At 37.7% G+C, this 18,157-nt stretch overlaps 1 protein-coding gene across 5 annotated transcripts; it reads left to right on the top strand.

The window, feature by feature from the left end:
- Positions 1–227: 227 nt before the first annotated feature.
- LOC110831465 (Poly(ADP-ribose) glycohydrolase) lies at positions 228–18,095 on the top strand. 5 transcript variants are annotated; one of them, XM_087343668.1, is made up of 13 exons: positions 1,755–2,534; positions 2,633–2,734; positions 2,819–2,923; positions 3,991–4,118; positions 5,762–5,881; positions 6,176–6,591; positions 7,575–7,660; positions 9,261–9,420; positions 9,509–9,639; positions 10,303–10,490; positions 11,096–11,333; positions 11,519–11,644; positions 16,263–18,095. In XM_087343668.1, exons 4-13 carry the CDS (start codon positions 3,999–4,001, stop codon positions 16,649–16,651), a joined length of 1,974 nt encoding a protein of 657 aa, XP_087199794.1. In that variant the 5' UTR covers positions 1,755–2,534; positions 2,633–2,734; positions 2,819–2,923; positions 3,991–3,998; the 3' UTR covers positions 16,652–18,095. The 5 variants fall into 5 exon arrangements, with proteins under 5 accessions (XP_087199796.1, XP_087199793.1, XP_021923174.2 ...); XM_087343669.1 differs by having other exon boundaries at positions 2,614–2,734; XM_087343670.1 differs by lacking the exons at positions 1,755–2,534; positions 2,633–2,734; positions 16,263–18,095 and adding exons at positions 228–517; positions 12,322–13,006 and having other exon boundaries at positions 2,798–2,923.
- The last annotated feature ends 62 nt before the right edge of the window (positions 18,096–18,157 follow it).

The following is an 18,157-nucleotide window of genomic DNA, read 5'->3' as shown; positions in this document are numbered from 1 at the left end:
AAAAAAATACGTCATAGGTTTCAGAGAGTTATTTTTGCACTTTCTAAATACGTAATATCTTCAGTAGTGGGCCCTCGAAACTTTTTTATTCATACAAGCGAAGCCGCAGATTACAATAAATAATTTAATAAACTTGTTATGGAATTGGTCAAGAGCATACATTGACTTGTAATGGTAAGAAACTTCCTCTGCGTTTACGAAATTCATCCGAATATCTTTGATCACAGAGTACTCATTGTAAACACGTTGAAACTTTGGAATGTATATATAATTCTTACAGTGTATTAAATTTGAAATATGTAACAGTTTTAAATAAAATACAAAGTTCCGAGGAGTGTATCTTGATAAAGTGGGGCTCTTAACTTAATCAACAGTTTTACATTAGTGTTTCACAATTTTGCGTAACTTTGGAGATATGGATCCATCCATACCTTGTTAAATGATGTGGTGTAAGTAGTAGGAAATGCGGTAGCGCCTCAAAGCAAGAAGAGGATTGCGGTTATAATGGAAAATAGTGGTATGTAATGTCTGTTTGGCATTAGTTTCGTTAAGTGTCACATGTAATTACAACGTTTAAAAGTACACTTATAGGTAACCAGGCTAAGTTACGGTGTCTTACTTAACCTCAACAAAGATTTTTGTTTCGCCAAGCAAGTCAAAAAATTTGGATTCTGTTACAATATCAACACTTTCAAAGTAAGTGATATTTTTAATTAAAAGATATGTAAAGGACATATTGAGTACAATGCGTGGAAAGGGGTGTTTGATTTATCGTGAGGCATGTGTATCAACATACATCATTATGTAGTAACCATTTTGATATCATATTGCGTTGACTAATCAGTAGAATTTTGTGCCTAGTACCTTCAGTCATTCATAATCAATTAGGACGCAATGAGCAGCAGGCTTCTTTGCTTAGAATAGTATAGGATGTAGGAAAATTAAGCATTCACAGGTTCTGGCAGAGTCGATCTTACATTTGGTAACACTTTTCTTTTTCCCGTTATCCTGTTTGTTAGTTGAAGGTATTCATATAGATTTGAGAGTACTACTCCCATAAATTATAGGTTATTTATGAGTTATGTAAAATGATAACAGTAATGCACAGATTTTGGCCTGTATTCAACCATAGTTGGTGCTGACAACTTTTGCAGTATTTTATTCTTCTGTCACTTAGTTTTAGCTCTTAATTACATGCTAGCATAGCTAATAAAACCTTATGAACCCATCCATGTCTTTGTGTGTGTGTGTGTGTGCGGGGGGGGGGGGGGGGGGTCACATTTTTCAGCATAGGAACTAGACAAACTTTAGGGCTTCTACAAGGGGTAAAGTAAAACCATGGGAATTGCAGTCCAAGGGTTTCTGCTGCTCCGGAGGGACTACAGCCTAGGATTTTCTTCAACAGGGATTTGTGCTTATTTTCTTCATGGCTTGAATTGACTCAGTTTGGGAATAATGTGATGGAAGAAAACATACTGTCCTGAATAAACCTGAATTTTTTTCTTCATAATTATCAACATAATTATTAACCTCAGGATGAGGGAAATGATTAAAGGATGAATAAACAGACTGACACTTTAGATTTGGTAGAGTTCTAACAAGGACATGATGATTCTTCTATGACTTATTGAACTTTGGATTTGCCTGGGAACAGATTTGTTCTGCACCGGATGGGATGTTCATTTTATGGAGACACTGCTGTAGGAAAACATTTTGTTGTTTGGACACCTTCATTGTGAGTTTATAACATTAAAATTGTTGTTTTCAACATGTAAGCTAGTACTTTAAGTTAAAAAGGTAAGTTATTGTACAGGTTGGCGCACGAAATGATGCCCTGTTTGTTTTAACGATAAATCAGCAACCACGTTACGGATGATGGAGATACCATTAGGTGGTATATGCATCACCTAGCTAACGCGAGGTGATTATGTCGCGGTTTCCCACCAGTATGCAGAAGATAACAGACAAGGGAAGATTTACGGTTCAGCAGAGAACGCAAACAGTTTTGTTTTTGCGGGAACAAAAAATGTTGTGGAAACTCAGAAATGGTTTCATGCCCATTTTGGTACGCGGTGGGCCCCTGCTCCAAAAACTATTCACAGACTTCATCAGCAGTTTCAACAGGATGGCACAGTGTTGGAAAAGAAATGTGGACGTGCCGCAAGTGTGAGTAGCCATGCAAAGAAGCCCGGGAAAATCAACCCGGAAGGCTACACCACACACAGCAAACGTTTTCTTGGACTCCCTGCACGACACTTTCGGTCCACGTGTGATTTCCCACCGATATCCTGCTCACCACGGATGCGGACAGAAGTGGCCACCCAATAGTCCGGACATAAACCCCTGCGATTATTTCCTTTGTGGTTACCTTAAGGAAAAACCGTTTCCAAAAAAACCAGCCTCAGTCATGCAACTCGGCTTTGATTGTTCAAATGTGTGGTGAAATTACGGAGGATATGTGCCGTTGAGTAATCATGAACGTAGCCTTTCGTGTTTAGGAAGTTACACGACAGAACGGTGGTCATATTGAGCATGTAATCCATAAAGGATAAATCTCCATGAATTGTTCTTTGTGTTCATAGATTTATATGTACAATTATATGAATATTAAAGCCTTTATTTAAACTTTCAGTTGGGTATCATTTCGTGCGCCACTCTGTATATGAGCAGAATGAAGATTTGTCACAAAAGCTTGACCTGCATCTAGTGCTCTTAATCCTTGTGACTGTATAAGGTAAAATAACAAAATTGGAAAGTTGAAGCAAAGAAAGGAATTGTTGTCATTGCTTACTTTCAGATATGTTATCTAATTCTTTAGGCCATGTTGAAACGGCAGTGTGTAGTGATGATTCGCCTGACATATTTGTCGATTGTTCACCACTAGAAGAAGAGTTATCTTCAGATGTGAAAATACAGATTGAAGGTTAGTATTTAACTCAATTTCTGCAGCATGTATTGCTCGTCATATTAATTTCTTCAGCATTTTACCATAATTTTTTACATTTCTTTTAACAACCATTTACATACTTAATGTCACAACCAAGTGGTTAACACGCCTACTTGATGGTCAGAAGTTACCAGATTCAAATCTTGAACCACTGATTTATGTTTCTTGTGGTTTTTCTCAGTCCCTCTAATCACATGCTGGGATAGTGTCATGAATTAGGCATGACCTCTTCCTTCTATATCCTCTTCAATTTATTAATCATCCTATCAGTTTTATACTGTATAGTCTGTGCTGCTTACAGCCTCATTAAATAAGATGTAAAGAAAAATATAGAATCTCTTATATTACACTGCTCGGAGCATTGTACACTTCTAGAGTAAGCACAGTTTTTGATCATTCTTTATTCTCATTTGTATATTTCCTTGTAATAGGAAGTTCTAGGAAGAATATTTTATCTATAATTCTTTCTCTCTGGATTAGAGTGGTGTACACCAGTTTGTGATACATGAATTTTGTAAATGTGTTTCTTACACTTTAGGTACTGCAGATACACATCTTTTGTATCATGTCTGGTGTCAGTAGTCTTAAATTATTTTACTTTATGTTATTTACCATATGAACAGATGTTTTAAATGAAAGTTAGAAGTGCTAATGAAATCTCTATATTTATGTTATGTTCCACTTTGTTGTACCATGGACTGTATTTGAGAGAAGTTACTTTCAGTTTGAATTTCATGTAAAATAATAGTAACATTTGGACACAATGTCAGCCTTTGAGACCAAAGATGTATCATAATTATAATCCTACTGCTCTGCATATGCAGAGTAATGTCTCAGATGTTAGTAAACAGTCTAGTGGTATCAATTTTCAATACAGGTGACTCCTTGTATGTAATTTTGCTACCTTTTTGCATATTTACATTTTTATTTCAGTATAATGAGAAGCATCAATACTTATCCATGCTAAATTTCATATGTTTAAATATAGTCGTTCCATAAATTCAATAGAAGGTTTCCTGTGCATTGGTGGTATTTTGTTTCAGGTGATAACATGTCAGAAGGTGAGAGTGAAAGAGTGTGGTGTGGAGTGACTCTGGATGAAATCAGGAACGGTTCTGCACCAAACTTGCCACCAATTATCCCATCCCGTTGCCACTCTGTCTTCTTTCAGGTGATTTTTGTTTTGCATTTTGTATAATAGTGACAGTAACTGTGAATCATTGATTCATTGTGAAATTCTGAGAAGAATAAGGTCTACAAATTTGTTATTTACTTCAGAAATTGTTAGGATACTATATGCTGCACAAAATAATAATGATTGTGTATCATCACCATCTGTGCCAGTGCCGCCAATGTGAGCCTGTGTCAGGAATCAAACACTGGTCCATTTAATTTTGTGTGTGTGTGCGTATCTTTGTTCTGTACATTTGTGATGCTTGATATTCTATTTTGAGAGGAGAATATAAATTTACAGTATCTGAAAACAGACATTCAAGAGAAATTCATTGACAGGGAGAGAAAATTACTTTTATGTGAATTTCATTTGCTGGACTGTCCTATTCTTATGTAGTTAAGATTTATTGCACATACTGGGAATGACCCGTTCTTCAAGTGCCTGAGCACTGCGGTTCCCAACTTTTCATTGGCTTGATCTATAGACATTCGGTAGAACTCCTTGGACGAGGGATCGGCCCGTCGCGAGGCCTCTACCTGTACACAGGACAGCACAACACAGAAAAACGCGGACAAACATCCATGGCTTGAGTGGGATTCGAACCCACGGTCCCAGCGACCAAGCGGCACAAGGTCCACGCCTCAGACCGCACAGCCACTGTGGACCCCTTATTGCACATGGTAGTTTAGATGTATTAAATGAGAGATACAAACTGTAACTTGGGCAATCAAACTTTTTTGTAATCTGGATTAGTGAGTTCTTGGACTTTGTCCAGCTAGTATTCTAATAAACACATATTTCAAAGACTGGATTTGTCATCATCCTCAAGTCTAGGAAAAGGTGGCTTATACTCAATTGGGTCCATTACGCTGGACAAGTCAGAAGAATTACATGTGCATTCAGTTTTGTGTAGTTGTTGTGACTTTGATTGTACACTGATCAAGGTTAGCTCTTTGTAGCAGATCCAATAGAGAAGGTGCCTCCTTCCCTATACCTGAAGATGTAGACATCTGATTTTGAAACGTTGTCTGGTTTTAGAATACCAGACTATGGAGAACGTCCAAAAACGTTGTAATCTAGATTGCAGTACACCAACTACTTAACTATTCAGAACCGACTTTTGTTTTTTATAATATGAAGCTTTTATGGCAGTTCTCATTAATAGAATCATCTTGTGCTATCAGCCATGTCAGATGGTTGGAACTTGCCAGCGTTTCAAGGAACATCTCTGTCATCATCCTCAGGGCTAGTCCTGAATAATCTGAGAATACAATAAAATCTCAGGCGACAAGCTGCATCAAAATGGAACTGTAGCTTAATGTTTCAGAGACGCTCTCTGTCTCCATCATCGGAAATGTTGGAGTACGATTCCATTTTGATGCAGCTCAAGTCTTATATAATCTGAAAATACTTTATTTATTTGTTTGTGTTTGCCTGTAGTGGAGAAAACTCTTCAGTGCACAAATAAAATATTGTAAGATTGCCGTCTTCTGGGTTGTTGCGCTGTGTGGTCTGGTAGATGTTAGACTACACAGCGCAACAACCCAGAAGACGGAAATCTTCATACTCACCGCTGTGAGAACCTCAAGTCTTACAAAATATTGTAATATTGAGACTTAAGTGTTAATTGTATTTTTTAGTTGCCTGTTGTTCCTTGTGGACAGCCTCCTAAGCCACATCCACAGCATTTGACAGATCGCTGGGACAGTGATCACGTTCGCATGCCTTTTTCAGAACACAACTTGTATCCGGTCCAGGAGGTGTGTGAGCTTTGGTGTTTTTATAATAAAAAATCTGGTGTTGGATTCTTTGTGCGTGTCTTTAGAAACAGTTCTCAATTTTTTAAAGGAGGTTAGAATATAAAATAAGAATTGAATTAGAAAGTAAATAAATATAGATGTTATATCTAGTGCTGAGATTAAGAATGAGTAGGAGCTATACATTCTCTCCCCCAAGCACCTACATGGTGTATGGTGGGACAGCTTTACTTTACTTCTATAAAATTGGTTAAGTGGCAGGGATGGTACGTAACTTTGATTTGTTCAATGATTTAGGGTGATGAGAAGAGTCAATTGCGGCAACGCTGGGAGCTCGTGCAGGAAGCTCTGCTGAAGACGATAGTGTCAAGCCAGCAGCTAGAGACTGTGATATTGTCGTACAACTCCAAGTACATTGAACGCTGGGATTTCTCAGTGCTCCACTTACTATTTAAGGAGGTGTTCTCTGAAGATGAAACAAACAGCTTTTTTGCAACACTGCTCCCAAAAATTATCCAGCTTGCTCTGCAGTTGCCTGTATTGCTGACTGCGCCAGTGCCATTGCTTGTTCAGCATTGTAGCCATGCGCTGAGCTTCAGTCAGCTGCAGATTGCGTGTCTTCTAGCAAATGCCTTCTTGTGTACCTTCCCCCGACGTAATACTGCCAAGCGGCAGTCTGAATATGCACACTATCCTGATATCAATTTCAACAGGTGAGCACTTTTTGAAATATTATAAACATTTTACAAATGCATTTTAATTACCATATAAGGAGTATCAATATGGTCAAACAACTTGATGTGTGAGTCACCATTTCAAGGAGCTCATAAAGGTCTTTGCAGAGGTCTTGGCCATGCTTTGCTGAAATAACAATTTTGCTTTTCTTGATTTTTGTTAGCATTTATGGCTTCTCTTAATTGGTCTTTAGATATTTCTCCTCTTTTTTTCTAAATCTAACATTGATTTCGTGAGCCAGCGTACCTCAGTTGGTATAGTAACTGGCTACAGACTGGGCGACCGGGGTTTGATCCCCAACGGGGGCTGAGGATATTTCCTCTAGCCTCTGCGTCCAGACCGGCTCTGGGGCCCACCCAGCCTCCTATCCAATGGCTACCGGGGGTAAAGCGCGGCTGGGGCATGATGCTGACCACTCACCCCCATCTAGTGCCGAGGTCAAGAATGAGTAGGAGCTATACCTCCACTCACCCCAAGTGCCTACATGGTGTATAGTGGGACAGCTTTTTTCTTAACATTGATTTCAAATGTGCAACTTTTTGTCAATTGAGTGTGTTGTCATATGCACAGATAGTTATTAATTTTTATGTTTTCTGACTGCACCATATGGATCTTTAAAGCCCAGTGGGAACTCTGTCCCACCTGCTTCAAAAATAAGTAACTCTGAATTTTTTATTCATTTGTTTTCTATGATTCTTAATTTAAGCAGGGATTATTTCCGTAAACATCATTTACCATTTCATGTTTATAATTGTGAAGAGTAATGTTCTCTTTACAGTACAGACCAAATTCTTAAACATTATTTAGATATGAGCTTTGGCTTTAAAAGATTAAAAAAATTGAAGTAAAGTTTTATCAGAAATTCTAGAATTTATTTTCATCTCTGGTCTTAGAGACCATGCAAAAGTATGTGAAAGCAGGATACTTATCTTATTTTAATGTATGTTAAATGTTTAATCAGGTTATTTCAGATGCATGGTGGAATTGTACCAAAGCCTGAGAAACTTAAGTGCCTACTGCATTACTTTCGAAGGGTCTGCACCAAAGGCAAGTACTCTTTAAAGCATTTGCCCTTATTTTCAGCTTGGAATGTTATGGTTTTATTATAGAGACACAGACTTATGAAGTGTACATAATCCCCGTTGTCCAATAATTTCTCACAGAATGAAGTACTTTAAAAATTTGAAACTAAATTACGTACATAACAAATATGAAACACCAAGTTGTTCAGCAGCATCTAAGGTACCAACTAATACTACTTTTTGTAAGGATGCAATTAGAAGCAGTGCTTTTTGTGGAATGGAATGTGACACAGCCATTTTGCAAAGACTACAACAGTTTCTTAGTAGTGCAACTTCCAAATTAAATTTATAGCATTTTGACACCCTCTGTTGGTAGAAACAAGAAACAGAAGCATCCCAGTATTATCTAGAACTCAGAGAGATAATGGTTACACTGTTGGTAGTATTTATTAGTATAAATGAAAAAAGTTGTCAGTGGAACCACGGTTCCGGAGAATTTGACGTAAATACGTCTATACAGAAAGGAAGTTTATATATTGGCTTTATTCTAAATATTTCCTTTATACATGCTTTACAATTGTGATAAGTTTGATTAAGACATTGATTATTCAACTTCAATTAGTTACGCTTAAATTAGGTCTGTGGTAGCTGAATGTAATGTAAAGTAATGTAATGTAAGATAAGGTAAGGTAATGTAATGAAATGTTTTATAGGTAACTACAATGCCGAGTAAACAGATGACATTTCCTAGGTAACAAAAATGCCGTGTAAATAGATGTTCCTTAGGTAACCATTATTGTCGATTTGTTGATAAACAGATGAAGTTTCCCAGGTAACCATTGTTGTTTATTTGTTGATAAACCATTGTTACACTTTTCGTTCCACTTTTTGCCGAATGACACTGACCCTAAAATATAGACATATTTATATCAAAAATCATATTGCATCAGAACATAATTTTACAGTTCTGGACTGTGGAACGTACATAAGTGTATCTTAAGCGGCCCGTCCACGTACGAGTCTGACTTGCGAGTCTGGCTCGGCGAGCTTGGCTCGTGAGCCGGGCTCGGATATATTTCACCACACATGCATAGCAGACTTGGCTCGTGACACCACACCCACAAACGAGTTTGGCTCAATGGAACCCGAGCCGGACTCGCAAGCCAGACTCGTATGTGGTTGGGCCGCTTTAGCATTATGGTTCTCTGCATTAATGTGTTAACTGTTATTACAGTTAAGATTTTCTAAATGTGGAATGTGTTTACTTTCCTGCATTGAAGAATTGCTAGCATAAATTTAATCTGTAATTTGCTTGTACACTGAGACCTGTGATTTTCATGGCAGGCCATTTTCATTACATAAGCTTCTAGGTTGCTTTGAAAGGTTACAGGATCCAGAAATTCTTCTTGTGCAATTTTCACTTGTTTTGTTTTACACAAAGAAGCATCTTAAATATCGGCTATTTTCACAGTGAAGCGGCCAGAAAGTTGATGCATTCTATTTTTGTGCCAGATGTGAACTGGATTGGTCATTGGTGGTTACTTAGGTAGCTAGCAAATTGTTTGCCTCATGCAAGTTGCCCCATGTTCAATGATTCATGATAATCTTTCCTGTTGTCAGTGCAGCCCCTGATGGTGTGGTGACATACGCTCGTCAATATGTGAGTCGCAGTAATATGCCTCAGTGGGACAGGTCTCAGAAGCTTCTCACAAAGCTCCATATCACCAGCCATGGCACCATAGAAAATGATGGGGAAGGTTTGCTTCAAGTTGACTTTGCGAACAAGTATGTGTCGTGCAGTATGTTGTTTATTCTAAGTCGACTCTATTAACATATTATATTTGCTTCCATGGTTTTGTTATCCCTTCATCAGGCTGGTGGGTGGAGGAGTGCTTGGAAGAGGCTGTGTGCAAGAAGAAATCCGTTTTGTAATCTGCCCAGAATTGATTGTTGCTCGACTTTTTACAGAAGCTCTTGATGCCACTGAAGCCCTATTGATTGTTGGTGAGGAGTAAAGTAAAATTTATTGATCATAAACAATTGTTTGAGTAACTGCATAGAGTTCTGTGAAGCCTTGCCATGCCGTTAAATATTTTATCTATGTAGACAGACCAGCTCAACATATAAATTAGTATTATGCAGGGCAGTGCTTTGCTTCTGTGTCAGTATGTTTTTGTTACTTAGAATGTAAAATTCTGATCCATGTAGTGTGGGTACAGCCGAGTTTTATAAAACTGTGCTTTGGATGTGCTGAAAGTTAATTTCATGTTAAAATCAGTAATATGGTTAAAGTTTATTAAAAATATTGAATTCTTTATGTAAGATTGGAGGTTTTCACAGCGATGAGTATGAAGATTTCTGTCTTCTGGGTTGTTGCGCTGTGTAGTCTGGTCGATGTTAACCAACGTTTCAGAGGTCATACTGCCTCCGTCATCAGGGCGAAACCTTCATTGAATTCTTCAGTTGGTGAATCAGTTATGGACTGTACTAGACATTTGAGTTTCTTCCTGACAGTTTTGAGGAATCAAAAATCTTCACTAGTGGTAACTTTAACAGAGTCAAATTACTTAGCATTATGAAAACGTATTTGTAATTTTATACACACTGAAGACTTTTATGGAGTGTTCTTTGTTATTGTATTAGTGGAGTGATTATGTTTCTTGACAGGTTGTGAACGGTTCAGCACCTACAGAGGTTACAGTAATACATTTGAATGGATGGGAAATTATCAAGATATGACTCCTCGTGACAGTAGTGGTAGGCGAATGTGCTCTGTTGTTGCAATCGATGCTCTGAAACTTGGCAACTGCAATGTGCAATACACTCCAAGTAACTTGCTTCGAGAACTGAACAAGGTATGCGTGAGGGGAAGGTCGTTCTTTTCATTATTTTCAAATGTCATGTCTTTTTATTGTTTTCTTAAATTTTTTTGAGCTTTACAGGTTGGTCCCTCTTCCATGCTTAGGACCCTTTTATCAACCCATTTTCTTTTTGGCAAGTAAAGTGACTTCTCCTTAATGCATCAGATAACTTGTCTCTGTTTTGAAGTGATATGACCTTTTAAAATCTCTACATAGGAGGTCACCGTTGTAATATTAGCACCAGACATAGAAATATGAAGCTCTGTTGAATTGGTGCGTAAATACGAGGGTGATCTCGCTCTAAAATTGGAGGAAGTCATGAACATGTTTCTTTTCTTAGTAGCATTATATCCTTTATATTATATCTGTATATTTATTTTGCTTACTCTTTTTTAATTTTACTAGAAAATTTGTGATGTTTCATCATTCCTCCTCTTTCAGTGTGATTTATAAAATCTTATTTTTCTCGATTTATTATATGTGTGCTTTTTGAAACTTGCTTCGATATAGGATGATAAAAGTAATTGAATTTCTTCCTGTATATGTGATTTTTTTTAAATTTCAAGAGTCATTTTAATTTATTTTAATTGGTCTTGCAGGCATACGCCGGTTTCCATTGCCCAGAGTTTCAACCCGGTGATAGGTTAGCAGGAGTGGCATCAGGTAATTGGGGTTGTGGTGCTTTTAGAGGTGATGCTAAACTCAAGACACTGTTGCAGTTAATGGCTGCTTCTGAGGCTGGGCGTCACCTTGCTTATTTCACGTTCGGAGACACCAAGCTACGAGATCAGGTGTACCACATGTACACATTTCTCAATGACCAGCAAGTGACAGTTGGTAAGTTTATATTTTTTGCTGATTTGACAGATGTTGGCACGTAACCTGTTAGAGATAAATAATTACGTGTTTTTAGATCTTGGTGTTCCATCTAACACATCTTTAAATGTTTGTTCTTCTACATTTCTTATTTATAATTCATAAGAAAAGTTTGATTTATGAGGTTGAATTGGTGTGTATTTCAGGTCAACTGTGGCGTCTCTTGTGTCAGTATTATGAACACAGTTTCCGAGGAGGTAGACTCATCACCGATCTGTATCCATTTTTGTACCAAGCTCTCTCAAAGAAGACAAAGTCACCCTCCGCCACATGTAAGTGCATGATGACATTCATCTTTGGTAGATAAAAGAGGGTTGTTGTGAATTGTGTGGTTAGTGAGCTTAAATAACATTCAAATGCAGATTGATACATTTTATTTAAAACTTATTAAAACTTATTAAAATGTGACCTGAATGTGTGTCATGTATGGAGTAGTTTTGAACAGTGTCACACGTGACAACATTCGTCCAATAGTTTGAAAGTGCAGTTTGCTTATTGCAGATGTAGATTCTGTGCAGAGATTATCACCAGATTGTTATTTAGGTTTTCACTACTCCTGCCCTGTGTTGACGGTTCCCATTTTCTACACTTGTTTGTGTTCCGCATTATCCCTTCAATTTCCTTGTTCTCAACATTCCACTGTCTACGTATTTAACGAACTTTTCAAACATTCCCATTCCATACTGTTCCTCTGTTCTCTGTTGTGTTTATTTTAAGTTCTGTTTTCTTATTCTCCCCCGCCCCCTTTTCCATCCTATCGACACATCCAGAAATCTGTTTCAGGAGCTTTCAAATTGGACTTTATACTCACGAATTTCCTAAATTCCAAAATTATGTAAATGAATCCATAAATGTCTTTGTGGTTGTAGTTCTTTTATTTGTCTGTGTAGGTGGGGATTAATACTGCCCTCTTATTTTTGTTTTGATAACTAATTCTGGTTTTCTCTAGGTTGTATGTTGTAGGACAGCATTTGGTGGAATGGCTGATATGTCCTGTCTCCTGCATGGTGAACAGCCTTTAAAGTGTTTGTGGTGGTGACAGTTCTTATTATAGTTTTCTGGTTTGTGACGCCCTGTAGTCTTGTAGGTGATTGCCAGTGTTTTGCAGAAACTACTACTTCAGTTCTGAGTTTTAAGCCTCTTTCTGGCACTTGCCAGATAAGGTCTGCTGATGGAACAGTTGTCTTCTCAGCGTCCCTCGAGAGCTGGCGAACAAATGTCACCATCCACACAGCCCTATACAGGTGGATGGCATTGACATGACACCTTGACTTCTGTGGACCACAGCCCTGTTGGCTGCCTGTCTCCCCCACCCCACCCCCAGTTGAGGAAAATAAGGGTTGAATTTTGAAGAGGTGCATTTTCTGCATTTACTTGACTGACTCGTCAGTTGGGAATGAGATCAGTACGTGAAAATCATTAAACAGCAATATTGAAACTATCAATTAAGAATATTATAAAACCAGGTAGTTTCTAGGAACCTCCCTGTACATTAATAATTACTGTTAAAAAATATTTGAAGGGTTTTTACAGAAACATATTTGAGATAAATGTGATGTTATACAGCCTTTATGTGGGCTGTGATCCAACAGAACTGTGGATTGTGCAAAATAAATAATGAATATCACCAGTTATCCTTTGTTATATCCTTCAATTTCTTATAATTTAATGTGAAGTCAACAAGACTTTTTATTCTCTAATTACCCTGGGCTTTTAAGATGTAGTTTGGTATCGTATTCTGTAGGACTAACCAAACCATTTTCATGGAATGTGCAAAGGGTGTTTGTGTTTTATAGGTGTCATTACCCATCAGTCTGCTGATATACATTTGGATATCTGCCATCAATAAATGTATGATGCATGTTTCTGTAGATCCAGCAGCTTTGAAGCATGTTATATATATTAAACGCTGTCCCACTATATGCCATATTCTGATTTAAGTGTTTGTTAGAAACTGATTGTTTAGAGCAGTCGTATTCAGCTTGGGATATGCGAAGACATCTTAGGGGGTACGTGAAATTTAAAATATATATATATATATTGTTTTATAATAAACACTGAATAATCAGTAATATAATTTACTTAATTTATTTTAGATGTAGATTATATACTATGTATAACTTGAATTATTCACCAACAACTTTGGGGGTACAAAGTTGAAGAGAAATTATATCTGGGGGTACGCGAACAAAAAAGGTTGAATACCACTGGTTTAGAGAACAATGTAGATTTTGAGAACCTTGTCTTTGTATTTAGTATAGCCTATGATATACCTGTTGACATATTTCTTAATTTACTAATTTTAAAGAAAATGTATTCACAAAAGATAATGTCGGTTACATTACTTCTGTTTATGGCGCAACAGCCTGATCTGAGTCTTGGCCTCCTCCCATGTGGGAGGTTTCTTTGTCTTTTGACGTGTGCATTTATGAGTAGTGAGTGACAAGCCCGCTGCCTCTGCACAATTTCTACTCAATTTTGATTTGTCTGTTAGAGCCATTTAGTAGTGAATCCGGGAGAGACTTGGGTGAGAAATGGCCACTGAATTTTGCTTACAAAACATCTCATTCATGCTTGTAAGGTTCTTTTAACTGCCGTAAATCTATGACATAGGACTGCCAACTTTACTTTCCCCCTGAAGGGAGTTGTGATACGGATTTTTATCACCCTTAAAAATCCATCGACCTTGCCCGGGTTTAAACCTGTGAACCTTGGGTCCAGTGGCGAGCATTCTGAACATCTACCATACTACACAGTGTAACGACCCAGAAGACAGAAATCTTCATACTCACTGCTGTGAAAACCTCAAATCATACATATAAAGAACAAGTTTAGGTTAGCCACCGAAGGCTCAAAGTCAACCAAATTTTATCCAAATCCTTCCAGCAGTTAAGTTGAATCATGCAGACATGTGATTTCGTGCACATCATGTGAAGAACGCATAATGGTTTTTTTTTTCATTTTAAATGTCAAAGTTAAAGATAATTTTGAATGATTATTATTATTAAGTGTTCTGTCTTATGACAGGTCCATTGCTCTGCCCAAAAAGAGCTCTCCAGTTGTCCCTATTCTCAGCTTCTCGCTTTAATTCCTGGAACGTCATCTTCTTTCCTTGTTTAAGGTCGTCGGTTAGCTGTATCAATCTTCTTCCTAGTCCTCTCTTTCCTTCAACCTGGCCTTCGGTGATATCACTCATTAATCCATTCCTTCTCATAATATGTCCCAGCCAGTTAGCTTTCCTTCGTGTAATCGCCTGCAGAATGCTTCTTTGCTCGTTGACTCTCCTCAATACTGCTTCGTTGGTCACTCGATCCGTCCACCTGATCTTCTCTATTCTTCTCCAACACCACATTGAATGATACAAGTATTTAATGTTACATATGTTTTCTTAATGTTATGAGGCATACTTTTACACCAAGTTATCTTGGTACATTCAGATAGTCTTTTGTTTGGGTGCCAAAGTTGTTAAGGTGGTCTACTACTATAATAAAATACTAAATGAAACAAATTATAAAAGTAAGAAGTGCATAGATGTGTGATTCTCATTTTAGTAAGTTATTTTTCATCAGAAATGAAAACACCTAAAGTGTATCATTGCTCCATAGTAGGTTTTTAATTATAGAATCTATCTGATGACCCATATAAAGTGGAACCATCTTAGGAAGAAGAAGAAATAAGTAAGGTTGGTTAAACTGGATAAAATTCTGCCTTAAAACATGAATGAATTTATGGTTTGGTGAGCAAATTTGTTTACTATTTCAAAACTACATACATACTGAAACAAAAGTTACAGCCGTACGTGTTCATAATGAAGGTTAGAAGTATGATTGTTTCATCAAATAAATTGCTAGAATGCTTCCATTTTGGTTTTCTCGTCGTGACACGTTGATATTAACTTCATGTGCATACCAGTCATATACCAGTATGACGTCGGTTGTCTTCTGATTTTTTACACCTTGTAGTCTTGTAGGTGGTTACCAACATTTCAGAGGAATGTATCTCCTTCATTTTCAGGGTTGAAGTGTATGATAATGTGGCCACAGTAAGGTAATGTTTTATGCAGTACTGTATTTAGCACAGAGGTTTGAGGTATACACCATGAAATTCCTTGGATAACATGGAAAAAAGTGTTTTTTGTGTTAAGGTTATCTTAGGATTGAAAGATCTGGTGATGAAGAGGCCAGCAATTATGCCATTAGCGTGGTTTATTTGTGAACCTCTACAATAAATCCAGTTAATTTTTAAAAATGTTTCTAAGAGTCGAATTTTAATGTTTGCACAGATTCGTTGAAGGACAGCTGTTTACAGAATAAGAATTACATAATCATACAGTAAATGACAAATCCTTGATCAGTTTGGTAATCTCACTGCTTTTCAGTTTCATATTACAGCACTGGGTCATATTATTGCTAGGGTCAAGGCACTTCTCTGTGCATCATCTTCAGGTCTGACAGCTAGCTTTTAGCATGCGACAGGGTTGGTGGGAGTTTTCCTTCATTGTCACATAGAGAACTGTAATAAATAATCAGTTTCATACCTCGGCCACAATTTTCTACTGGGAAATAACCCCCAGTACCCAATAGTCTTAGTAATATAGATGTCCAGAGCAAAAAACTGACAACATCCTAGGGGATAAAACTTCTCTGTTTGATAATTTATTCATGAAATTTTAGTTTAGTACAGGGTGCAAGCTGCTTAACCCCTTGCAGTTTGTATGTAATCAGAAGGTGTGCAAGATAAATTTTAACTCCTGGTAGAATTAAAAATATACTTTTATTATTTTGTTGTAGGGCTGTAAGTGGTGTAATAACAATTAACACTGTTAGAAGACTTGCAGGACTATAGAGAGTTGTAGTGAACTCACTGAATTATTGAACCTTGTGTTTCCAGTTCCTTCATCATTTGAATTGTCATCAAGACCCAGACGAGAGGGGCAGGGTGAAAGTGAGTGGCTTAGTAAGAACAGAGGGGGACTGAACCACAAGGAGCTGCAGGATGCTTTAGCAGAAATTCCCATTGATGCAGGCAGTCGTGGTGCAAGGAAAAGTGAAAATGAGTCGCTGTCCAATTTCAGTAGTAAAGAAGTATGTGGAGGCCCATGTATGAACCAGGACTCAGTAGAGAAGCAACAGGAGAATATAAGAGGCAGTGACAAGCGAAGGGGGTCACTGTTGCAGTACCTGGAACACTGTGACAGCAGAAGCTCATTTTCTACCGCCAGTCCCACACCTAAAAGAAAAATATCTGACTATTTTGCAACAACTCCAAGGCCCAAGTGAAAGAGATTTGTACCTAATACCTATTTTTAAAAACATAATTTATATTTTGTCACTTGTTGATGTTTCCTGCATAGAAAACATCATAACTTATTAATGATTCCTGTAGCATACTAGTGCTGCCTACTTGTGTCATAAAACTGGATGTAGTTTTGTAAGTCTCCGTGTTGGTATTTGTAAGAACACAGGTTCTGTGGACATGTTGATAACCTGTCATTAATTATTAAGAAGTAGACAGAAGAAATTATATTTTGAGTAGTTACAGTCTTGTTATGTCCTGTTCTGGACAAAAATATCCTTAAAAATGTTGAAAGCTCTACAGCCTCATGAGTTAGTATGGCCACCATGTTCATGTGGTTGAAAGTAGAGATTGATAGGCTGGATGTCCTTGGTATCAAATATGAATACTTGGTATTTAGTAGGGAATACTTGACAGACATGCACATTTTGTAGGCTTTACTTTTCTACCAGAATAATGAGGAAAGAAGCAAATGCATATACGAGGGGCAGTTAAAAAGTTCCTGGAATTGTGGTATAGCACTGTAGGTAGGGCATATGGCAATGCTTACCTAATCACCTTCAAAGTTGTACTCTTGCGCACACACACTTGCTCCATCGATCCTGCCATTATTGGAAGCACCAGCGGAAGGCTTCGTTTGGAATCTTCCGGAGTTCGGCCGTCGCATTCGATTTGATGTCCTCCATGGTTGCGAAACGCGTCCCCTTGAGACCCATTTTCAGAGTAGGGAACAGCCAGAAGTCACTCGGAGCGAGATCTGGAGGGTATGGTGGTTGGGTGATGACGGGAATGCTTTTCTCGGCAAGGAATTGCTGCACAACCACCAGCGATGTGTCAAATGCGACGGCCGAACTCCGGAAGATTCCAAACGAAGCCTTCCGCCGGCGCTTCCAACAATGGCAGGATCGATGGAGCAAGTGTGTGTGTGCGCAAGGGTCCTACTTTGAAGGTGATTAGGTAAGCGTTGCCATATGTCCTACCATTACAGTGCTATACCACAATTCCGTGAACTTCTAGACTGCCCTACGTATTTGCCTCTTAAGTGCTTTTCCTTCTGGTACTCGGTAAATTTACTTGTATGGAAATAGTGTATGAGAAACTTTGTAAGAATGCAGGAGGAAAATTCACTTAGGTTTCGTACAAAATCAATACAGGTCAGTGGATGTGACAGTACTTATTGTGTTCCTCATTTGCAATGTAAAATAAGAGTGAATTTCACATGCAGTTGTCAGCTGCTAGTATAAATCAAATCACAGACTATGTAAATTCATATTTACTGCCCCGAGAGAAGGAGTACTATTATAATAAAACTGTGCACATTTTGTAATGGAGGCAAGAGCAGCATTGATTATTCAGAGATGAATAATCCTCTATTTCATTTATGAAACAAAATGATATTCAGAAATATTAAATGATGGGTTTATTTAAGCTGTTTTCTGATGTTCCATGGGTCTTCAATTAAGATTGAGTTGTGTGTGAACTTCTTGCAT

Source organism: Zootermopsis nevadensis, unplaced genomic scaffold, assembly GCF_977971745.1.
Source record: "Zootermopsis nevadensis isolate Lab colony 2312 unplaced genomic scaffold, Znev_1.0 Znev_ptg000006l, whole genome shotgun sequence".
NCBI classification, from domain to species: Eukaryota; Metazoa; Arthropoda; class Insecta; order Blattodea; family Termopsidae; genus Zootermopsis; species Zootermopsis nevadensis.
Note: the sequence above shows the minus strand (reverse complement) of the source record. Positions and strands in the feature narration are given on the sequence as shown.